Genomic DNA, 23,372 nt, shown 5'->3' with positions numbered 1-23,372 from the left:
CCTCCCAGCCCGCGCCGGGGCCTAGTGACCGCCAGGCGTGAGCAGGGAGACCTCCCGGCCGCGGCCTGCCGGTCACACTGCGGGAAGGTGGTCGAGGTCCCTGTGCCCTGTGACGATGGAGAAAACCAGCTCTCAGAAGGGGCAGGACGGGACCGGCCCCCCAGCCGCAGGCAAACCTGTCTGGTCCCTCTGGGGCGGGCGGGCGGGCGGGCGGGCAGGCGCGGGGCTGGGGGTGCTGAAGCGGGAGGAGACTCATTTCCGTGAGAAGCGGGTCTGCCCTGTCCGTGCAGGGAAGGTGTGTGATGGCGTGGGCGGCTGTCCTGGCCTCCGAGTGCGCTGCTCCCCGCTCCAGGGCACGTCCCGCCTGGGGTCCCCGCTCCCTGTCTGTCCGCCCCTTTCACCCTGTTCCGTCTTCAGGAGGAAGTCCCAGCCTCTGGGCTGTGTCCCCAGGAGGCCGATCCGGGCACAGGCCCAGCCCCGAGTCTGCAGTGTCACCCCTGTGGGGATCAGCGGGGACAGCCTCAGGCGCTGGGGTGTGCGGCCAGGAGAGGGGGGCCCGGTTGCAGGCGCCCTGCCCCGGGTGCCCTCAATCACTCGCTGGCAATAACTGGGCCTCGGCTCTGGACCAGCACCTCCAGGCGCCTCTGGCATCTCAAAGGCTGGGCAGAGCCTCCCCCAGACCACGAGCCCTCGGGAACCCCAGGGCGCCCTGGTTGACAGCTGGGGCACCCAGAGCCGCCCCCCCCCAGGGGTGGTCAGCTAACCAGGCCCTGCCCCCACCCTGGAAGGAAGCCAGCTCGGAAGTGCCCTGGGCTCCCTCCACCTTGCAGTTCCGTGGCCGCAGTCGAGGGACACGTGGCCTTTACTTCAGGCCCATGTTTCACGGGCCGCGTAGACGCTGAATGTCACACAGCGCAGAAAGCTTCCAGCCTCGGGCCCGGGCCAGGGTGCCACTCGCTGGTGCGCCCAGCACCTGATGGCAGCCCGGCCCCGCCCTGGAGCCCAGGACTCTATCATGGATGAGACCCCTCTACTTCCAGGCTCTTCAGAGCCCCCAGCCCCTGGCCTGGGAGGTGCAGGGAGGAGGGAGGAGGAAGGAGGGAGGAGGGAGGAGGGAGGAGGGAGGAGGGAGGAGGGAGGAGGAAGGAGGGAGGAGGGAGGAGGGAGGAGGGCGGCTCCCGGAGGCCCGGCCTGCCAGGCTCCCCTCCACCGCGTGGCTCACTGGGACTCCAGGCGGTAGACAGGCGGGGGCTGCTGTCAGCAGCGGGCCCGGAGCCCGGCGCCAACGCCGAGCTGAGCGGCACAGCCCCCCCTGCACCTGTCCTGTCCCTGGGAACCGCTTCCCTGGCGCCGGAACCTTCCCAGGGGCCGCCACCGCAGAGCGAGAGCCGCGGTGGGAGGAGGGGCACGGGGCTGCCGGGGCCTGTCCCCGGAATCGGCCCGAGACTGGGCATGACCGTGGCCTGCAGCTGGGGCCCCGCTGCTGCTGCTGCGGGGGACACGGAGGCCCGCAGCCGCATAAGAAAGAAGGGATGCCCAACCCCCCAGAGGTCAAAGGGGAGGTGAAAGGGGCGCGGCAGCCGGCCTGTCAGTGGGGACAGGGCCAAGGGGGCCGCGGTCGCCTTGCTGATGTCCACAGGGGCCAGGACGAGCAGGGAGGTGGCAGTGACCTCCTGACCCAGGCTTCCTAATAACACCTCCCCGACCTCCTGACCCGATGATAGAACCCCAGGGCCCCCCATCCTGCCCCCCACACACACACACACAGAGACACACACACAGGTGCCCCTGGACCTGCCCATCCAGGATGCTGTGGGTAAGCCTCATCGCCATAGTAACGCCTGGATGGTGGGGGAAGGGAGCGGACATACCGGAGGTAGCAGGTGGAGAATAAGGTCACACCGTTAGCCTCCGGGGATGGGGGGGTGAAGGTGGGGGAGGGCCCAGCCCCCGGCCGGGCGGGCGGGCGAGCCGCACTGGCCAGCGCAGTGGCAGAATGGCACTGCTGGCCAAGGACGGGGCCCCGCAGGGTCACTGCGTCCACTGTTGGGGTGGCCAGGCCAGCACGTGGGAGGAGCGTCCCACGGGGCCAAGTGCCGGTCTGGGGGCCTCCTCCTGTTCTTGGGGTGGGGACACCTGCAGGGATGGGAGCAGGGCCGCGAGGTGGCAATGTGTCCAGGCTGGTTCATTGCGAGGACTCACCCGGGTGAGAGCAAGCATCACGGGGGGCTTCCTGGAGAAGGCAGCCTACGAACCACCTGCAGAGAATGGAGGAGGTTGGCCAGGGGCGGGGAGACCAGGCGAAGCAGTTTGGAGAGCATTTGGGAGTCCCTCGTGTGGGCTGGGCCGGGCGGGGGGCGGGGGGCGGGGGGGGGGGGAAGCACAGGCAGCGGGCCTTGAAGGCTGGGCTGAGGGGAACCGACGGAGGCTTGGGAGCGAGGAAACCAGAGACAGATGTGAGGGGCGTGCTGTGGTCTGGGGGCCGGGAGCTGGAGTCCCGGACGGGCCTGGCCCGGGTCCTCGGGGAGACCTGCCGCCGCCTGGCGGAGGAGCCGCACTCCGTGCCCCTCCTGGGGCGCCTGCCTTCCGCAAAGCGCGCCCCGAGAAGCCGCCCGGTGCAGGCCCCGCGCCCCGAGAAGCCGCCCGGTGCAGGCCCCGCGCCCCGAGAAGCCGCCCGGTGCAGGCCCCGCGCCCCGAGAAGCCGCCCGGTGCAGGCCCCGCGCCCCGAGAAGCCGCCCGGTGCAGGCCCCGCGCCCCGAGAAGCCGCCCGGTGCAGGCCCCGCGCCCCGAGAAGCCGCGTGGCCGTGGGCTGGCTGCCTGCGCGCTGGCGGAGCCAACTGCAGCCGGGTCTCCTCGGCTCCCACACGGGCCCCTGACCAAGGCAGGGCTCCAGGAGGCGTGGGGTTTGCGTGGGCCACAAGCTCTTGCTTCATCCAGGGACAGAGCGAGGCAGCGTTTCTGCTCCCAGGGCACCCCCTCCAGCCAGGCCCCATGTCGAGGGCTCTGGGGGGACCCCGTCTGGAACCCCTAGCCACCCTCCCATGCCCAGCCCTCTGCCAGGGGGCTGTCGGAACGCCCTGTAAGGCTCTCCTGGCCTCTGTTAAGTGGACAGAGACCCCAGGGGGTGGCCGGAGGACGCTCTGGGGACCCCCTCGTCCCCGTGTCCCCCAAGTGTAGGGAGACAGACTGGCATTTTCCTGCAGAACCTGGCGCCGGGACCACACGGAGACGAGGAAACCACGGGGATCGCAGAGGCTAAAAATAGCCCCTCTCACTCAGACTAGAAGACACCAGGAGACGCCAGATGAGCCGGGAGCCGAGCAGGGAGCCCGGGGCCTCCAAGGACCGAGGCCTCCCTCCGCAGCGGGAAGGGGGGTGGCCAGGGCTGGCATGGGGTCCCTGTCTTCAGGGAGCCCCAGGCAGATGCCAGGAAGGGGAGGGGTGGGAAGGGGCCACAGAGGTGACGCCAAGGGTGGTGTGCAGGGCGATGTCCGAGGAGAGGACAAGAGCAGGGCTTTGCGGGGTGAATAGGAGTTCGGCAAACGGCGGCCGTTCCCTGGGGAAGGGGCGGAGCGCAGGATCACGGGCCTCAGAGGGCCTTGGTCTGGTCACTTCTCCAGAGCCGATGGTTACCCCCAGGGCGGGGAACTCACTCCTCCTGGGTGACTGTTTCTTTGGGGCAAGGCCTCCAAGCAAGACCACCCTCCAAGCAAGACCAACCTCCCTCCCCTGGGCGCCCCGACCCTGCCCTTTCCAGCCGAGCGCCCAGACGCCTCTGCGCTCCTCCCTGTGCCAGAGCCCAGCTGGGGGCCCTGCTGTGCCCACCGGAGGGGCTCGGGGAGGGACCGTGGCAGCCCGCCCTCTCCGGGCCTGTGCCCCAGGTCCAGGGCTCGGCGAGGAGGGCAGGACAGGCTGCAGACGACAGGCGGGACCCCAGGGAGGGGCTGAGGACCGGACAGGCGCTGCCTGAGGCTGGCAGAGGCGTGAGGGAGGCCGCCTGGTTCCCCTGTGACCCCCTGCCCCGCTCAGGCCTCGGTTTCCCCATTCCGCTCCGAGGCTGCCGCACCGACGCAGTGGTGGCTGAGGCCAGGGGACCCCTGCGCTTACTGCGGCCTCACAGCCGGACCCCCAGAGCCACAGGCTGGAGCTGGGCTGTGGGGAGCCGGCACGGCCATGGCAGACTCGGCCCCACGTTGGGCTCCTTATGTGCCGCGCCAGCTCCGCCAGGTTCGGTGAGCCTGAGGGGGCGGTGAAGGCTTAGAAAAGGCAGACGAGAGAAGGAAGCTGGGTCCGGGTGGGACGCTGCCTCTCTGATGGAGAGAGACAGCGCCACGGACCACAAGCCGTGTCTCTATTTTATAGCCGATGCCACGAGGCAAAGGAAGGGCGTGGCCAAGATGTTTACGACGTTCCCGGGGGTTTCGATCCTCAATCACATGCACCTGGTCCAGCTTTGTTTACTTGCAGCCTCTATCACCCAGGCACGTGGGGCCACGTGTTCGGACCACAGGTTCACGCTCACAACTCCAGCTGTTGGCTGTCATGGTGCTGGGAGGCCCTGCCCTCCACGCTGGGACTTGCACGTGGCCACGAGAGGACTGTGCCCGCTCATCAGCCCGAGGCTTGGACCTGTCCAGACGCTGTAGCTGCGCCCCACAGTGGGCTGCCTGGCCAATGGGTGCACCCCGCTGCTGGGAGCCAGGCGTGGGAGCCGGGAGGGTGCTGGCCGTGGGGGGCAGGGAGAGGAAGAGGGCAAGGAACATAGTGGGGGGGGGCCCTAATTCAGCCTTGACTGGGACCAGGTGGCGCCTTGGGGAAGGGCTGGGCCGGCCCTGAGGTGAGCCGTGCCCCAAGCCCCCCCAGGTACGTCCTCCTCACTCCTGCCCGGGCCTTTGCCCTTCTCCCTACAAAGCACCCCCTCCCGTCCCTCTCTGCCCCTCACTGCCCCTCACTCCCTCACCCGGGGCCTGCAGGGGTCCCACCCACTCTGATCCCCAGGTTCTTCCCCGCTCTGCTCTGCCCAGGGAGGGGGAAGAGGAGGAGAGACAGACAGACGCACAGACAGAGAGAAGCAAGACACAGAGACAGCGATAGAGAGAGAGAGACAGAGACGCACAGACACACAGATGGAGAACAGAGATGCCCGCTCCGCCCTAGAAGTGTCAGGGGACCTGCCTGGCACCCCAGTTGGAGGCGCTTCCGGGGAGAAGTCCCACCGCCGAGCCCGCCCTCCCGCCTTCACCTGCCTCTCCCGTTGTCAGCACTGTCCTTACTTAGAAAGAAGAGGGAGGGATAGGGGAAAGGTGGCCTTTTCCTTGTGGGGCGGGGGGGGGGGGGGGAGGCTGATGACAGTTTGACACGCCCAGGTGCAGGTGGTTCCTCACTCTGGCTCATTTCCTGCCTCCCCAGGTGGCCCCCCTCACGTCCCCGCAGGCTGCAGGCTCCGTCCTAGTCCTCCTCGTCCTCCACCCTCCTCCCCGCCCCCCCACCACCTTGTGTCTAAGTTCTCGGCAGAGCAGCCCTACCTAGGTCAAGCTGGCACCCCTGCAGCCGCCTGCCCGCCCTCATGCCCACCTGGCCCAGCACCCCACCGGGCAGAGCAGCCCTGGGAGGGAGGGGCAGGCCCTGAGCTGCGGAGGATGGGCGGTTGGGGTGGTTCTTGGCTGGGTACTGCCCCCAGGCACCATCAAACCCTAACCTGGGGGTCGCTGAGGCCTTGAGCGGGCGGGACTGCAGCTCCAGGGGTGGACTTGAGGGACGACCCGAGGGCCTGGCTCAATCAGGTGCGAGGCTTTCCCAGCGGAGGGAGGAGGGAGCCCCTCAGGCCCTAGGGACCTCGCAGTGGCCAGCCCCCGCCCCCCCTCGCGTGAGCCAGCTCCTATGACAGACCTCTCACCGTCCTCTCCCACCGGTCCTGCTTCTCATTAAGCGCTGGCCGACACGCACCCCCCAGCTACTGCCCCTCCCCCTTGGGGACCTGGTGCTCCCCTCAGACAGGTGAGCCAGCCTCCCCAGGGCAGCAGGTGGCCCTCCTTTCTGGGTTTGTGTGTGAGCCCACGCGGGAGCCATGTTAGTGACGGTTCCCCCGTGTTGCAGGTGAGGGGCCCGAGGCTGAAAGAGACCAAGTTCACGAACCTGCAGCCAGGACTCGCCAGGGACCCTCCCAGCAGGGAACGTGCCAGGGCCGGAGAAGTCCCCTCGGGCCCCGGCTTCTGTGTGGGCGGAGCCCTGGGAGTTGATGAGTTCCCAAGACCCCCCACCCCCCCATACACACACACACACACACCCTGGTGGCAGGGGGAAGGGGGGCAGCCTCGGCCTCCTCCCAGCCCCTCCCACCTGCTGCCGGCCTGGGGGCGCTGCAGGGGGCTGGTTTCTGTAAGGGGAGCCCCTGAGGCCCTTCCACCCCGAGGATCCAGGACCCTGACCGGCTGCCCTGTAGGGCAACGGGCTGTGCTCCCCAGGTCCCCAGAGACCCCTCCATTGAACTGCGGGGCCCGCCGCCCTGCGCTGCATCCCTCCGCAACTCCACTCCGGCCGAGAAACAGCAGCACACACTCCGCCAGGTCTCAGTGTTTTATTAGCAAAACCTTACAAAAGAGTCTGTCTTCAGGGGGGCCTGCGCCTGGGGCTGGGTTTCTGGCTCCTGGGCAACGTTAACCCTGAGGGCGGGGTGGGGGGCGGACAGTGTCGCCTGCAGCTGTCAGTCCCCGAACCTGGGAACCCCCAGTGGACAGGCAGAAAGGGGACCCCCAAACAGGACCTGCTTGGCAGACACAAGTCGCAGGCAGCACCAGGGTGTTGGTATCGGGGAGGTGGGGGGTCAGGCCTGGGCAGCAGCGGGGCCTGGCAGAGAGCAGCTTGAGCCCCAGGAGCAAAGGCTTGGGGCGTCCTGGGGCGTCCTGGGGCCGGCCTGGGGGCCCCCGGGCGGGGGCAGGCGCGGGGCCTCGGCCTTAGCCCAGGGCTGGCGGGAAGCTCAGCAGGAGAGGAGCCGGTGGCCACACAGTGGGCGGGTTCCCAGGCTGGAGTGAGTCGGGGCCTGGGTAGCGAACCCCGACTCCAGCCACAGTGGCCTGGGGGCCGGCGGGCTGGCGGCCGGCGGGGCGGGCACGTGGCAGCCTGGCCCTCACGCTGGCCTGTCTTCAGCACCGCTCTCCTCGGGGTCTCCTCTCCGCTCTCCTCGGGGTCTCCTCTCCGCAGCCCCCCTCTCGCTGGCCTCAGGCATCTCTTCCTGGGCGTGCAGCTTGTGGGAGGAGAGGGGGGCGGGCAGTGCCAGGCGCAGCAGCCAGGGCTCCGGGGAGCCTGAGACCTGGAGGAAAGGAAGACACCAGACGTCAGGGGGGAGCAAGGGGGCAGGGGGGCAGGGCGGGGGAGGGGGTCTGTAAGAAGGGCCTGGCAGGCCCCTAGTGAGGACAGCTGAGGGAAGGGTCCTGGGCGGGAGGGGGGGGCTCCCTTACCTGTGGTCACTCTCCTGGCTCCGGGGACACGGCTGCCGCCTCAGCTAGTTTGAGGACTGGGGCCCGTGGGACCCTCTGCCCGCGTGGTGAGTCACCCAGCTGAGCTGGAGCATGAATCACAGATGCTGCTGGGGAGAGAGAACACGGGATCCGTGTGAGCTGGCTCAGCAAACTCCCCCGGCCCTGCCTCCCACCTGCCCCTCTCCCTAACCCCGGGGTCTCTGCGCCCCCACGCAGCCCTGTGGCTGACTGGTTGGGGTGCCTCTGAGCCTCGTGGGCTCCCCTGGACCATGGACTTGGCCTGGGCGCTCCCTGCTCTATGGCGACCCCTGGTGGTAGTGCCCAGCTGCAGGGGCTCACCTGAGGGGCCAGGAGGCAGGGGCCAGGTCTGCTGCTGCTGCTGCTGCTGCTGCTGCGGAGGCTGGGGGTCAGCTTCAGTTTCCTCCAGGATAGGACCCGGGCTGTCCTGTCCGAGGTTGGCCGGCTGCCCTGTGCGGCCACTGCCGGGAGGGCGCTGCAGCCCTGAAGCTGAGGTCCCCTTGGCACGGGCTGTGTCTTCACTTCGGCTCTGGGGTGTCCCGAGCTCGGTGCCCGCTGCCCATGCCATTCGGAGGGGGTAGCTGGCCACGGGCCGAGGGCTCAGGCGTTGAACAGGAGGCGGAAGCCGGGACTCGCCTCGACCTGAGTGTGTGTGGGGTGAGGGGTCTGGTGGACCAGGCAGGCCAGGCCCCAGAAGACAGACAGCGGGAGGTGACAGGGCAGGGTCCTGCAGGGAGAGGGGACACTGTCCGTGACTGCGTCCGTGTGGGTCAGGCTGGGAGGCCAGGGGCCGTCCCCCTGAAGGAGTCGGCCCAGCTGGAAAGTCCAGGTTGGCAAAGGCTACGGGCGGGCATGGCGGGCGGCGGGCCCCGAGGCCCTCTACTCGGCCTGGGTCCGGTCACTGACCACGGACTCATTGGTGAGGGCCGGCGTGAGGGCTCCCTCGGCCTCGGCCTCGGCCTCGGCCTCGGTCTCGGTCTCAGCCTCCTCCTGGGCGGGGCGCTGGGGGCCGGCGGGCTCGGCCTGCTCCAGGCCGCCCTGCACCTCCAGGCCGCGCTGGATGAGCTGCTCCAGGGTCTTGGGCAGCGGGTGGCGCAGGAATCGCTTGAGCTTGGGCTGCAGGGTGCCCACCACGTACTGGATGACCTCCTCCTCGTCCGCGTCCACGTAGAGCGTCTGGTACAGGTCCCGCTTGCGCCAGAGGAACTGGTCGAGCGGCTCGCCCTGCTTCTGCGGCAGGTCCAGCTCCCGCTGCAGCGCCTCGCGGGACAGCGTGCCCTCGCTGTACTGCAGGAACTCCTTCTTGAACTGCACCCAGTTCTTGACGGAGCCCTGCTTGTACTCCCACCACTTCTTGGCCGGCCCGTTCATGTGGTTCTGGATCTGGGACAGCCAGTACTCCTCGGAGCCGCCCACCTGCTGCAGGTACTCCTCCAGGTGGCTGAGGAACTCGTGCGGGTCCTCGAAGATCTGCGTGTCCACGCCCGGGAGGGGCTGCCCGTCCTCGCCGGACCCCCAGGGCGGGTACTGCTGGGCCTCCTCCGGCTCCTGGCCCGGCAGCTCGCCCGCGGCCGGCGGCGGGGTGATGGCGTAGGGGCTGACGGTGTAGTCATAGCCGTCGGCCTCCTGGCTGCAGCTCTCGGGGCCCCCGACGCCCACGGAGACGGTGTGGCGCCCCGGCTCGCTGCCCACCGGGTACTTGGTGCCCATGGCCTCCAGGCGGTCGGCCCAGCGCTCCAGCCGGTAGAAGACCTCGCGCCACACGTGCATCTCGCGCTTGACCCAGCGCTCCAGGTGGGCGATGGTCTCCTGGCAGCGGCACAGGCAGGCCTTGATGGACTTCCGCCAGCGCTGCGAGTCGCTCGGGGGCACGTAGCCGTCCAGGTTGCTCTCCAGCTTGCCCACCGACCGGTGCAGCCCCTTGAGCTCACGCTCCACCTGCTTGGAGACCTCGGCCAGCAGGTGCCGGTGGGTCCTGCGCACGTGTTCCAGCATCTCGGTCCGGCACTTACCGATCTGCAGGATCACGTTGGGCTTGGCCACCGGCCCGCCCCGCGGCCCGGGGTAGGCGTGGAGGCCTCCGGTCGTCCTGTGGTCCAGCTCCATCTGCGCTCGGACGGGAGGGAGGGGTGGGCTGCAGAGTCCCCTCGGGGCCGGCGGGGTGCGGGTGCGGCTGTGCGGAGGAGCGGGCGCGCCGGGTGCGGATGCGGCTGTGCGGATGGATGGGGCGGCGGAGCGCGGAGGCTCGTCCCGCTGCGCAGGGAAGCAGTGAGAGAGCCGCGGCGCCGAGCTCTGCATCCCGCTGCCGCGGCGCTGGCTCTTTATGCTGCCGGCGCGCCCGTGGGCGGCCCCTCGCTGAGCGCGGCCTCCTATTGGCCCGCGGCCCCCCCCCGGGTCCGCCCCCGCGCCACTCGCGCCCGGCGCAGAGCGAGGACCCACCCCCTGCACCCAGGCCCGGCCTCGGGTGACTAATCCGCCGACTCCACCGCCCCCTCCCCGGGCCCATTCAGCCTGCAAACCTGGGGGACAAGCTGGGGACCCGCGACCACCCCCCACGCCGGCGCTGGGCGGGGTGGGGCAGGTGTGCGCCCCGAGACGCCGGAAGGACTGTTAGCCCGCCCGCCCTCCCCTCCTCCCGCACACGCGAGGGTAAGGAGGGAGACCCTCCCCAGGGCTCAGGGCGAGCTTCCGCCTCTCACCTCTCTCCCTACCCTGGAGGGGGCGTGAGGGTGCCGGTGCTGGCCTCTGCCTCCCGGGTCCTGCTTGCCGCCCACCCTGCCCCGACCCTGCCCAGTGCAGCCGCGATGTTCAGCCACAGGTGAACCCTGACAACCGCCCCCTCCCCAATGCTCAGACCCTCCTCCCCGGAGCTGAAGGTTTCAAGGAGCCTTCGGGTGCCCAGGCGAGGCGCACGCACTCCCAGGGGTCAGGTGTGAGTCCCAGACGTGGCCTGGAGCCCCTGCCCACCGCTGCCCTGGGGGGTCCTCCGCGCCGCCTGTGGGTCCCGCGCCCAGGCCTGGGCTCTGCCCTGTCCCTGGCATGGGTGTGGGTGTGAGACAACCTGACGGGGCTGGACAGGACGGCCGCCCCCTCCCAGGGCTTCGGTGCGGCCTGAGATTTCCCCACGTGGTGCCCCCCAATCTGGAAGCTTGCCCGGGGAGGGGTGGAGTGGGAGGGGAGGGGAGGGGAGGGGAGGGGATGGAGGACCTGCGGCCCACTGCAGGGGGCTGGGCCCTGTACCCCCAGGCCAGGGGGAAACCTGTCAGAAGCTCCTAGAGGCTGGCAGAGGGAGAGGGAGGGGGGAGCGGGAGGAAGGAGGGAGAGGGGGGGACAGGAGAGGGAGCCAGCCTTCCGTGCGGCAGTGGCAGAGCAGAGCCAGAAAGCGCCATATAAGGCGTGGGGCTCCGGAAGCTGAGATTCCCGCAGCCTCCCCGGCAGAGCGCAGGGACGTCCTTCCTGGGTAACCCCGCCGCCAGGCCCCCTGTCACCTGGGCACACCACTGCCACAGCCAGGGCACAGACACCCCCAGTGCCGGTCAGGAGAGCTGAGCCCCTGCTGCCTGGCCCTCTCCCTCTCCCACCCCCCACACTGCACACTCATCCCCCAGTCATCCCTCCCCACACATCCCCCCACACAGACACGTAACCCCCAGCACACGCTCACCCCCCAGTACACGCTCACCCCCTAGACACACTCACCCCCACCCCCTCACACAGCCCCACTCTGTCTTATTCACTCATCGGGGACACAGCTTTGGCAGGTGCCCACACTCCGGAGTCCCCACTCCCCCCAGCCCCTTCCCCCAGCTCAGGGAGCCCTCCTCCCCACCCCGAGCCAATCTGAGCTTCCGCCCCTGCTTTGGACGGGGAAAGTCTTTCTGGCGAAAACTCCCCAAAAATGGCTCTCCTGGCATTTCTAATTAAAGGCGAGTGGGTGGGCAGAGCAGGGGAAGGCAGGGAGCGCTTCCAGAGCAGGGATCCCGAGCCGCAGCCCCGGGCGTTTCCCGGAGCCGGAGCCGGAGGAGGAGGAGGCGGTGGGGCCTGGGTGTGCGAGGTCGGTGGGGTGAGTGGCCGGGCTGCCGGCGGGCCTGGTCCTGGGAGCCTGCGTGGAGGGGGCGGCCGTGCCCACGTCTGAGGTGAGCTCGGACCTGTGTCTGAGGGCCCTGGTTAGGGGAGGCGCCCCCCTGAGCCAGCGGGCAGGGACCGCGCTCACCCACCCCTGTGCACACCACACGCGTGTGCAGTGGACGTGCCAGAGCCAGCACCTGAGTGGCCAGGCGTCACCCCGCTATCCCCCTCCACAGCGGCCCTGAGGGCGGCCCCCGGACCCAGGTCCCCTGACCAGCTGGGTGGCCTGGGCCAGGGCGTGGCTCCGTGGTCCTAGGACCCACCTGCCCCACCCACGGCAGCAGTGGTCTGCGCCCAGCCAGGGCCTGGGGGACCAGGGAGGGGTAGGGTATGGGGGAGGGGGGGCTCGGGAGGGGGGAGCCAAGGCAAGCGATGGAAGGGGCGGGGTTAACCATCACCTTTGTGGGGCAGCCGGGCCTGGGGGGGGGGAGCCTCAAGGTTAAGCTGGTGTCCCCCTCCCAGGCTAGCCCAGCCGCAGCCAGGGGAGGGGCGATGCCGCAGGGCCTGCACGGAGGCTGCGCTGGTGGCCAGCCGCAGTGACAGGGGACAGGCTGCAGCTCTGTGCTGGGGAACATGTAATCGCAGCCCAATTATCGCCCCAGAGGCCCGCGGCAGCAAACCCCGCACTGGCGCCTGGGGCTCTGTTCTCCCACCTCCAGGCTGCTCCCCCGCCTGGGCTGGGGACTGCCCCGCCCTGCCTGCCCCTCCGGGCAGCCCTCCCCCGCAGCCTCACACAGAACAGGAGGGGCAGGCAGGGGAGGGGCGGCGGCGGGAGAGCTGGACGTGCACGGAGGGGAGGGCCTGGGGCCCCCTCTCTCTGAGCCCAGCTGGTCTCAGGCTCCGGGCCTAACAACTGTAACAACTGCCGAGGCCTTGCCTTAGAGGGAGGGGCTCTGTGGGGGATGGAAGGCAGGCAGGGCGACCACGGGGGGGGGGGGGCTGCCCAATGCTAGGACCCAACGGGACCCACGTAAGACCCTCCAGGTCTGGCCTTCTGCCCTGGGGCTCAGGCGGCCACAGCCAGGTGCTAGGATGCTCATGTCAGGATGGGCCCCCATCCCGGCCTCAGGGTGCCCACCCCACCGAGCTTGGGCCTCGCCACCTGCCTCCGTGGCTGCTGTGACCGGCTCTTCCCCCACAGGCTCACGCCCCCTCTGGGGACCCTCCTCCCCTCCTGTGGTTTTCCGATCTGAGTGTTGGTGCTGGCTCCCTCCTGGCTAAGGTCCGCCTCAGCAGCCGGCCCCTTCCCACCCGGCCTGGGCCTGTAGTCCAGGGGCCCACCCTCCACAAACCACGTCTCGGCTGGCCACCCTGTCAGGCGGCCTCATTCCATGGCCACCATGCCTGCGGGGGCTGGGAGGGAAGGACCAGGCGGCCTGGTGGCTGATGCAGGGAGCCCGCCGCAGGCCCAGCGCCTGGCCCAGCACTTGCTGTTGGGCAGCCTCCCTCCATCCTGGCCCAGGGGTCCCCGAGTGCAGGACCTGTGCCCCCCCTGCTCCCGCTGCCTCCCAGCCGGGTGACTGGGCTCAAAGCGGAGTGGCTGGAGCCTGGAGCCGGCCTGGCACAGAGCAGGCCTTCCGGCGGGCCAGGGGACAGACGGAGGCCCGGCCCTTCCCCAGCCATTTCTGTCTGGGAGACATCAGGTAGGCTCACCGGACCTCAGCTTTCCACCTGTGAAATGGGGTGACAGTGCCAGAGCCGCGTGTCCCTGAGGCCGGCCCCGCACAGTCCCCGTCACAGTGTCACTGCCGGGACTGGGGAGGGGGCTGTGGCCGGGATCTCCGCTGTGGCCCCCTTCCTGCCGCTCCCACTGCCCGCCGCCTCCACCTCCCGGGGCGCCCGGGGCAGGGCCTGCCGGGGTGTCAGGAGACCCTCCGTGCAGGGCACCCTGATTGTGGGCCAAGACCTGAGACAGGAGGGGACACGAATGGGAGGCTGGGCCCCGGGGACGCAGCGCGAGCTGGGAGAACATTCCCTCGGCTTCCTCTCCCGGGCTTGGCAGGGAGTGTGCACTGCATCCCGTCCCCGGAACAGGCAGCCGGGCCTTCTGGGCCCCACATCCAGACCCTCCTCCCTCCTCCCCGCCTCCCGCCTCAGCGCCTTCCGGTGCAGCCTCCAAGCAAAGTTCTGTATTTTTCCGGTGATCCTGGCACGGGGTGCTGCGCCAGCTGCTCCCTACATCCTCAGGCGGCCCCCGCCCCCGGACCAGGAGGCTGAGCCGGAGCCACAGGCCTGGTGTGGAGAGCCCGTCCCCCACGGCGCCCCCCCAGCCCTAGGGGAGAGGAAACGGAGGCCGAGAGGGGGCCAAGGCCCACAGCAAGGAGGCCAGAGCCGGGGTGGGAGGGGAGAGGGTGCACACAACCATCTGCCCTGCTCAGCCGTGAGGTGGTCAGTCATTCAATCAACAAACAGTTCCCCAGGACGTGGCGAGGTGGGGTGCACGGAGGTGCAGACCGGCCCACAAGGCAGGGCGTCTCCACGAACCCACGCAGGCCCTGGAGCACACGGGCCGAGCCTCCGCTCACAGCCCAAGCTCTTCAAGGGGCCGCCCTCGGCCTTCACGGGTCAGGCTGGTCCCCTGGGACCAGACCCGGGGAGAAGAAAGACCCCAGCAGCCAGCGTTGTGGTGGGGATCCCACCGAGGGGCGGGAGCCCAAGAAGGGCTGGGCAGCGGGAGGGTGAGCAGGGGTGGCTGCAGCAGGGGTCTGGCTGGTGGGGGTGAGGGGGTGCTGGGTTCCGTCTCCAGGGGCAGGGAGGGGAGGAGTTGCTGGAAGGGACTCTGGGTCTGTGGCCGGGAGGGGCACAGGGGCCACAGCTGCAGCAGGTGGGGCGGCCCCCAGCTGAGAGCCAGGTGCCCCGGGGAGGGGCCAGCTGAGGGCCGTCTGGGGTTCAGGGCCCAGCCGTCAGGTGAGGGAGGAGGCGAGGCCTCACCGGGAGCAGCTGGGAGCCTCCTGGGTTGGAGCCGCAGCTGCCCCTCCCCCCTGGGTGCCCGGCCAGGCTGGGTGCCATCCCCTGGTGCCCAGGGACCCAGATCCTGCTGCCAGGTCCCCCTCCGTGAGGCAGCCCCTCGGCCAGGGTGGGGGTTCGCTGCCAGCTGGCCACGGCCGGATGCCCCGGAACTGCGGCTTGGGAGCGCGGAGCCAGGGAGGGGGCGTCTGCGCCTCCCGCTGTCCCCGCGCCTCCATGAACTCGCCGCGTGCGCGGCAGCCGCTTCCGCAGCCCTAAAAGGAGAGGGGCGCGCGGCTGAGAATAGCTGTGACGCGGAGCTTCCCCACGCAGGCGCCCCGCCCCGCCCCGCAGGGCCCCGCCCGCCGGAACCGGGAAAATGGCGGTGGCCGGTGCTGCCGAAGCCCGGGACCCCACGCCGGCTGCTGGCCTGCTGCCACCTTGGCACAGCGCCACCCTGCCCTCCGCTCCCCACGGCGCTGCCCAGAGCGTCTGCTGGCGACAGGCCTCCCGGAGCCGCAAGCCCTCCCCGGCGGCCCCCGGCCCCCCTGAACCCCCGGGCGGAGGAGCCTGGGCGCATGCGGGGCGATAGAAGGACAACGGGGCTCCCCAGCACCTCCGGGTGCCAGGCCTCGGGTGCCACCATCGTCCGCACTGGCCCCAGGGAGGGAGCTGGCCCCAGGGGCTAGCAGGGTGCATTGAGGGGCGCAGGGCTGACACAGGGCTTGCCCCTCCCTCCATGCCTCGGGCCCCCACAGGCTCCGGGCCCGGCCACCTGTCTGACTGCTGGTCACTCCCTCCCTCCCCTGGGCTGGGCCACCTTGGCCGCTGCCTCCCCACCCGCCCTCTCGTACAGGCCACGGGCCACCTAGTCCAGCGGCAGCTGCTCTCTTGGGCTCCTGCCCTGGGAGCAGAGTGGACGCAGGGTTGTGGGTCCCCGGACGCTGCCCTCCCAGCCAGGGACCAGGCCCTCCTCCCCTCCCCAACCCCGGCCAGAGGGCAGTGCGAGGAGGTGGGCCATCACCAGGGCACATCCATCAGACGAGGGACTGGTGATTTGTGGCAGGAGCGGCTTGGGGCACCGGCCACCCCGGACTCCTCTGCCTCTGCTGGGCCAAGTAGCAATGGGCCCTCGGGTCACAGCCCAGCCACCACCTGGTGAGACCACTCCCTGGGCCCAGGAACCCGGCGTCTCTGCACACACATACAAGGCCCCCAGGAGCCCATGGGATCAGGGTCTGCTGAGGGGCCTGCTGGCCGGAGCTGGGGTGCAGGAGGTGGATCCCGTGCAGGGGGCAGGGTTCCAGGACAGCCTGCGGCTCCCAGGCCCTGTGGAGGGAGTGGCAGGTCCCTAACCCAGTGCGTCCCCAGCAGGAGGCGCTGACATGACCCGCTACCCATGGTCCGGGCTCTGCCCTGAGTTCCAAGTGTCCCTCATACAAGCGGTCATAACCGTTGTCACAACCACCTCCCCACCCCGTGTCCACAGCCACCACCCCATCACCACCCCCATCACCACCACCACCTCCAACACCATCACCACCACCTCCATCACCACCCCATCACCACCACCCTTTCACCACCACCACCACCTCCATCACCATCACCACCACCCCCCTTTCACCACCACCACCACCTCCAACACCATCACCACCCCCATCACCACCCCCCTTTCACCACCACCACCACCCCCAACACCATCACCACCCCCATCACCACCACCCTTTCACCACCACCACCACCTCCAACACCATCACCACCCCCATCACCACCACCCTTTCACCACCACCACCACCTCCAACACCATCACCACCCCCATCACCACCACCCTTTCACCACCACCACCACCTCCAACACCATCACCAACACCATCACCACCACCTCCATCACCACCACCAGCACCCCATCACCATCACCTCTTCACCATCACCACTTCCAACACCATCACCACCACTTCCATCACCACCACCACCACCTCCATCACCACCCACATCACCACCACCACCCACATCACCACCACCCCATCCATCATCACCACCACCACCACCCCCATCACCACCACCCCTTCACCATCTCCAACACCATCACCACCACCCCCATCACCACCACCACCACCCCCATCACCACCACCACCACTTCACCACCACCTCCAACACCATCACCACCACCAGCACCCCATCACCATCACCTCTTCACCATCACCACTTCCAACACCATCACCACCACTTCCATCACCACCACCTCCATCACCATCACCTCCATCACCACCACCACCACCACCTTCATCACCACCCACATCACCACCACCACCCACATCACCACCACCACCAGCATCACCCCCATCACCCCCACCCCTCCCATCACCACCATCACCCCCATCACCTGCACCTTCACCACTATCACCCCATCATCACCATCACCTTCACTTTCACTCCCATCACCACCAGCATCAGCCCCATCACCATCACCACCTCCATCACCATCACCACCATCACCTGCACCTTCACCACTATCACCCCATCATCACCATCACCCCCACTTGCACTCCCATCACCACCAGCATCACCCCCTGCACCCTCCCCGCTGTCCCAGCCACTCGGGCACCACAACAAAACACACAGGCTTAGGGCTTAAACGTTTATTCCTCTCAGTTGTGAGGCTGTAAGTGCCCCTGGCCCAGCCCCGCGGAGCACGTGACTCCGGGGGGGGGGGGGGGAGAGCCGGCTGATCCAGGGTCAGGACGAACGCCTGTCCTCGAGTCTCTATAAGGTTCCACCTCATTGGAACCGTCAGACACACGGCTGCGCTCCCAGGCCCTCGGCTGGAGAAGCCTGGGCGGCCCGCTGCGGACGGCAACCACCACTGGGCGAGGCCGCTGGCCCTGGGGGGGCTCCTGAGAACAGCCGCGCAGTTCCTCCTCCCCTCCCCGCCTCATCCTTCCCTGCCCGCCCCCCAAGGGCTGTGCAGTGACAGGAGGGGCTGCTCACACGCCCTCCAGCGCTGACTCAGCGGTGGAGGGGCCTTTGTCTGGGAGGGAAGCACGTCAGGCCCGTCATCCCCGACCCACCCGCTGGGCCCTGACGCACCTGCCCAGCCCAGGAGCGAACCGGTGGCGGCGGGGGCTCTGGGGACACACAATAGGGAGGGAGGGCCCCCACCTTCCCGCCCCTCCCCCCGCATCGCTCCAGCCAGGTGTGAGACAGCCAGGCACCTCCCGCTCCGTAAAACGTCAGAGTCGCCGACAGCTGCTGACACTCATCCTCTCCAGTTTTTTTTCCAAGAGCGAGCGAGGCTGATGCCGCAGGCCTTCGGGTCCTGAGGCCTCGAGGGGGGCCCTCCAGCGAGACGGAACCCGGAACCCCGTCACCAGCAGGCGGCTGAGCTCGCGGGTCAGGGAGCGGCTGGCCTGGAGTGGCCAGTGAGGCCTCTGAGGAGGAGGGACCCCAATAAATGTGGTGAGAGGAACAGGACAGGTGGGGTCAGAGGAGGCTCCGGAGGGCCCCCCCCCCCCGCCCCCAGCCGGCCGAAGACACAGGCCCTTGGGCCCTGCCCCTCACTAGGCCTCGTCCTGCTCCAGCAGGGGCTGACCCCACCCCACAGGCTGGGCAAGGGGACCTGGCAATGCCTGGCACTCAGTGGGTGCTGAGGACAGGTGGGCAGATGGGCAGGCTGAATTCTCAGGCAGCGGGCAGCTGGGTCTGCCCCGGCTGCCGAAGGGAAGGGGGACGGTGGGACGAGGGGACAACACGGGACACAGTCCCCCACCCCCCACCCCCCCAGCCCTGGGTTGCCTCGGAGGCTCTGCAGGTCCCCAGCCCAGTCACCAGGTCCCATCACCACCCTCGGTCTGTTTATTGGGGTAAGACGCCCCTAATGTGAACGTCACAGCTTTGGCCACGCTGCATGGACGGTTTGGCCGCCAAGCACATTCCCCGTGACGTGCAGCCGCCGCCTCCGTGCCCAGGACTGTTCTTCACCCACGCGGAGCCCTATGCCCACACGTGGCCCCACCAGCCCCCCACCCAGCCCCAGGCAGGGCCACAGCCCGGGTCACGCCTGTGCCGTCCTCAGGTAACAGAGGGCACAAAGGCGGATACTGAGGAGCACGTGGCAGCCACGCGGCTGGCAGGCCATGGGAGACGCCGCCGCCGCCGCCGCCGCCGCCGCCGCCGCCGCCGCCGCCGCCGCCGCCGCCGCCGCCGCCGCCGCCGCCGCCGCCGCCGCCGCCGAGCCCGCCTGGGGCTCTCTGCACGTGTCCTCTGAGCGCGGACGCAGCTCTCCATGCTCGGCCAGCGCCCTCCGCGGCCAGATCCTGCGTGGGCATGCTCTGTGGGGGGCCGTGGCCCCCCAGAGGGACAGGCCATCTGTGCGCAGGGCTGGGCGAGGGAGGGGCCAGGAGAGAGACGAGGTGGCCCTGGCGGGGGGGGGGGGGGGGGAGAAGGGGGGGGAGGGGGGCGGGCGGGGCAGAGGGCTGAGCAGTGAAGTGAGACCGGCCCCGGGTGGGCAGGTGGGGGCGGGCCCAGCAGGGCAGACGTCAAGTCAGCGTGTGGCCCACATCTTGGGGTCCGAGTCCACGGCGGGGGCGGTGAGTGCTGGAAGCACGGAGGTCCTCTCAGGAAAGACGCGGGCGCTGCGGGAGACCAGCCTCCAGCGGGACCACAAACAGGCTGCCCACCAGCCACAGGCAGGCTCTGCTGCCCACCCACCTGGGCCCATGTGACCCGCACAGCCACCGGGCCAGCAGCCACCCGAGGGGCGGGGGCCGGGGGCCTGGGGCCAGCCTGCGGCCGGGACAGCAGCGCTGCCATGGTGGCCGGAGCGCCCCCCTCTCCACGCTCGGGCGGGTCAGACATCTCTGCGCTGGGTCAGAGCGAGCGCCAGGCCAGACCCCGCCCGGTCCCGGGCTCCCGCCGCGGGAGGCTCAGCTCCTCACGTTCACGCGTCGTGACAGGAAGGCAGGTGACGGGATGTGCGGGGCCCTGCGCGTCTCAGCACTCACCCCCCGGGGACAGCTCCCGCCGGCGGGCACCACGCAGCCAGGCGGCCGGGCACCGTCAGTTCCCGCCCGCGGTGCACGGAGCGCAGGCCGAGGTGGCGCAGCCCCCTGTGCGCTCCCGGGGCCCTTCGAGCTTGACCACGGCCCTGAGGGGGGGGCGCCGCCACCGCCCCCTGCCGCCGCCGCGTGAACACGGAGCGCAGTGCGCGCAGCTGCCCCAGCTCCTGCGCTGTGAAGCAAGGCCAGCCCTCGGCGAAGCGGAGCACCGTGTCAAAGGCCGCGGCCGCCTGCTCCCAGGTCGCCTCCTCGCCCTCCCCGGCGGCCTCGGTGCCCCCATCCTTCTCCATCTGCTCCGGGGGACGCCCCGCTCCGGCCTCCTGCCCCGGGGCCACGCTGCCCTGGAGCCTGCTGCTCAGCCGCGCCCGGGCCTCGCCCCCGAGCTCCAGGACGTGGGCGAAGGTCTGGTCGTGAAGCTTGGCTCCCAGGCGCTCGGGCTCCTCCTCCTCGGAAGAGGAGCCTTCGGCCAGCGTGGCGGCCCCGGGCCACAGCCGCCCCCAGGCGCGGCTGAAGACCGCGGCGGGCACGGCGTCCCAGGCGCAGGCCACGCTGCAGATGGCGTCGCTCACGCCGTAGCGCGGGTGGAAGCCCGGCAGCGCCCCCGGGGGGTTGATGAAGTTCCTCATGAAGCCCCGCCGAATGCCCTGGTCCATGGGCTGGAGGAGGGCGGCGGCGCTGGCGGGCAGGAAGACGGTGAAGATGCTCCCGGCCACCAGCTCGGACTCCTGCGGGTGGGCCCGGGAGCCGTCCAGCAGCAGGACGGCCTTGCTGTCCTCGGGCAGCCCCAGGGCTTGGAAGTGCTCCCTCACGGCGGGGGCGAAGATGTGGTGGAACCAGTCAGCCAGCACGGCCCGGCCTGCCCACGTGTTCCCGTGCGCCCGGTAGGCCACCGGCAGGTGCTGGATGCCCCTGGGAGCCCGGGGGCCGCTGCCCTTCCCGATCACCAGGGGCTTGATCTTGTGGGAGCCCGTGGCGTTGGCGCACATGAGGACAGTCAGCCTGTCCCGGCTCGGCCTGCCGCCGCCGCCGGGCACCGGCTCGCCCTCGGCGGTGGGTCCCGGCAGGCACTGCCAGAAGAGGCCGGTCTCGTCGGCGTTGTACACCTGCTCCGGCGTCAGGCCGTGCTCCGCCGTCAGGCTCCGGAAAAACCCACAGAACCGCTCAGCCGCGTGGTGGTCGGCCGCCTGCCTCTCCCCGGCCGCGTCCAGCTTCTTGATGCCGTGCCTGGCCTTAAACCGCCACAGCCAGCCGCCGGAGAACACGCAGGGCTCGGTGAGCTGCATCTGCGCGTAGAAGTCCTTGGCCTTCTCGATGAGCATGGGGCCCGACACGGGCACGCCCTCGGCACGCCTGCCCAGGAACCACTCGTACAGCGCCCGGTCCAGGTGCTCCAGCTTGGGCGTGTGCAGGGTGCGCCGCCGCTCCAGCGCCTTGCTGCAGGCGGAGCTGGCGAAGAAGCGCAGCAGCTGGGCCTTGTGGGCCCTGATGTCGTAGAGCGTGGACATCCCCACGTTGTACTCCTGCATCAGCGCCTTCCGGCTCTCGCCCTTCTCCAGCCGCGCACACACGTCCATCTTCTCCTTCAGGGTCAGCACCACCCTCTTGCGCTTCTCCCCGGGGCCCCTCCCAGCAGCCTGCCTGGAGGCCATGGGGAGGGTGGCTCGTCCCCGGAGGCAGACACAGGCAGATGGAGGGGGGACGGGCACCGGTGCCGGAGGCCTCCCCTCCCCCTTCTCCGTGCCCCTCACTTGCCAGTCTCCCCTGCCTCTGCCTGCCAGTCTGCTGACCCTCCTTGCTCCTCCTGCCTCCCGCCGGGCCCAGCAGCCTCTAGCCTCAGCGCTCCCCCGTCTTCCGCTCCTGGGCACATACGTGGCAGCTCCTGGAACTCTCTCGTCACACGGCCCCCACACGTCTCTGCGCTGCTAAAGCCCGTGGCCTCCTCTGCGGGATGGAGGCAGCTTCTCCCCTCAGCACCAGGCCAGAGCCGAGGGGCCTGGGGAGCTGGCTGCGGCTCGCAGAGCCTGCGCTGCGGGGCCAGGGCACTCTCTCCAGGGCTCGCTGTGCTGTGTGGCCCTGCGGGGAGCAGAGGGAGGGAGAGGCCATTACCCACTTTTAAGGAGACGCTTAACAGGAAACCAGCTTAGAAACCAGGAGGAAAGGGGACCCCAAAGGAAGGGCTCGGACGCCCGGAAAAGGTGTTCTGGAGGCTCAGCGCCAGGAACCCGTTCACGATGGACAACGCCTCGCGCCCGACATGCAGGTGTGTGCAGGGCGACACGCGACAGCTGGAAACACGGGGATTCGTCTCCTGAGGCAGAAGCCTGCTTTAAAGGTGGACTTCAGGTGGTACCCCTGAAACAACGTCTTACACCAAAAGGTCTCAGAAATCTCGGGGCTTCCAGCCTCGCCACCTCCAAGGAGGCACCGCCACCCAGGCCACGGGGTCATGGACACCTCTCGTGCCCAAGGAACAGACCAAAGGGGCGGGAGAGCGAGAGGGAGCCCCTCATCCACGTGTAGACCCCTCCCTGTCCTTGCAGAGAGCGTTAGGGGAAGAGCGGGGTCTGTGGGGGCAGAGGGCGCAATCAGGGAGGAAGACTCAGTAAGTAAGTGTTCTGGCCCAGCTGCTGGCTCAGTGGGCATCGACCTATGAACCAGGAGGTCACAGTTGGATTCCTGGTCAGGGCAGCCGATCCACGAGTCTCATCACTGATGCTTCTCTCCCTCCCTCTTCCTTCCTCCCTGAAATCAACAAAAACTTATTTTTTAAAAAGAAGTGTTCTGGAAACCGAGAAAGAGATGGAGGAAGTCTTGAGGGCAAGAAAGATGGGGTGGGGCGGGTAAGGGAAGGTAACATCGGGTGCACATCCTACAGGGAGATCGGTGGGTGCAAACACAGCCCCCCTCTGCGCGGACCACAGGGCGAGGGACCTCGGGGCGGGGAGACGCGAGGGCCACTCGAGGCCGGTGTGGAGGCGTTTCTATCCCGGGGTCACGCATGGGGCAAGGGCAAACCCAAAAGGGGAAACAGAAAGTCAAGTCTCAGGCGGCTTCCTCCGGGGGAAGGAGGGTGACTCGGTGGCCGGTGGCCTCTGCAGACGGAGCCCCAGGGTCGGGAGCGGGCGCCGCCAGGCTCCGGGCGGGGGCTGCAGGCATGGCTCGGGGAGGGCAGTTCAGCCCGGTCGTCCCCGTGGGGCGGGAGGCGGAGGGGCTCGGCCCGAGCCGGGGTGCGGCTCCCGGGAGCGCTGCTGGGCGGGAGGGGCATCAGAGACCACAGGGCGCCGGCGCTCCCCAGGCCCGCCCCACTCACCTGCCGGCGCCGGGCCGCCGCCGCCGCCGGATGTGCTGGCGCCCCGCCCTCCGCCGCTCCGCGCCTCTCCGCCCCATCACTTCCGGGACGCTCTAGGCACCCCGGAGGACTCGCGTCTCGGTGGCTCCGCAGGAGGCAGTGGGCATGCAGATGGAAGAAAACGGGGCGTCTAGGGTGACCTCCATGGTCTTGGCCCTGAGAGTGCTGTGTCTGTAGCATGGTCGCGGGGTGACTGCGCCTTGGGTTTCGTGATGAGCGGGGCCCTCTGCTGATGGAGCTGGGCCCTCGCAGTCCTGGGCCAGGGTCTGCCCCTGGCGGACAGGGCTCAGTGCCCCCCCCAACACCCCCCCAGACCAGGGCGGCCTTTGAGGTGGCAGTCTCTGAGCCCCCTGCCCGTAGCCACATCCAGTGCCCACGCTGTGTCCCTCCTACCCAGCCT

General features: G+C 69.5%; 2 protein-coding genes across 3 annotated transcripts; both read right to left on the bottom strand.

Annotated features, from left to right (window-relative positions):
* Positions 1 to 6,562: 6,562 nt before the first annotated feature.
* Positions 6,563 to 9,802, bottom strand: ARC (activity regulated cytoskeleton associated protein). Of its 2 annotated transcripts, none has more exons than XM_080646957.1 (3): positions 7,818 to 9,802; positions 7,458 to 7,582; positions 6,563 to 7,309 (listed from the first exon to the last, which is right to left on the bottom strand). In XM_080646957.1, the coding sequence occupies exon 1, from the start codon at positions 9,792 to 9,794 to the stop codon at positions 8,376 to 8,378; it is 1,419 nt and encodes a 472-aa protein (XP_080503083.1). In that variant the 5' UTR covers positions 9,795 to 9,802; the 3' UTR covers positions 6,563 to 7,309; positions 7,458 to 7,582; positions 7,818 to 8,375. The 2 variants fall into 2 exon arrangements, with proteins under 2 accessions (XP_080503083.1, XP_080503082.1); XM_080646956.1 differs by having other exon boundaries at positions 7,458 to 7,585; positions 7,818 to 9,617.
* A 7,167-nt stretch (positions 9,803 to 16,969) lies between these two features.
* JRK (Jrk helix-turn-helix protein) lies at positions 16,970 to 21,272 on the bottom strand (the record flags this gene model as incomplete). The annotated part of the gene is made up of 2 exons (XM_080646482.1): positions 16,970 to 17,165; positions 19,570 to 21,272. The coding sequence occupies 2 exons, from the start codon at positions 21,270 to 21,272 to the stop codon at positions 16,970 to 16,972; spliced, it is 1,899 nt and encodes a 632-aa protein (XP_080502608.1).
* Between the last annotated feature and the right edge of the window lie 2,100 nt (positions 21,273 to 23,372).

The sequence above is a fragment of the Plecotus auritus genome (assembly GCF_963455305.1).
Source record: "Plecotus auritus genome assembly, chromosome: 11".
NCBI classification, from domain to species: domain Eukaryota; kingdom Metazoa; phylum Chordata; class Mammalia; order Chiroptera; family Vespertilionidae; genus Plecotus; species Plecotus auritus.
Note: the sequence above shows the minus strand (reverse complement) of the source record. Positions and strands in the feature narration are given on the sequence as shown.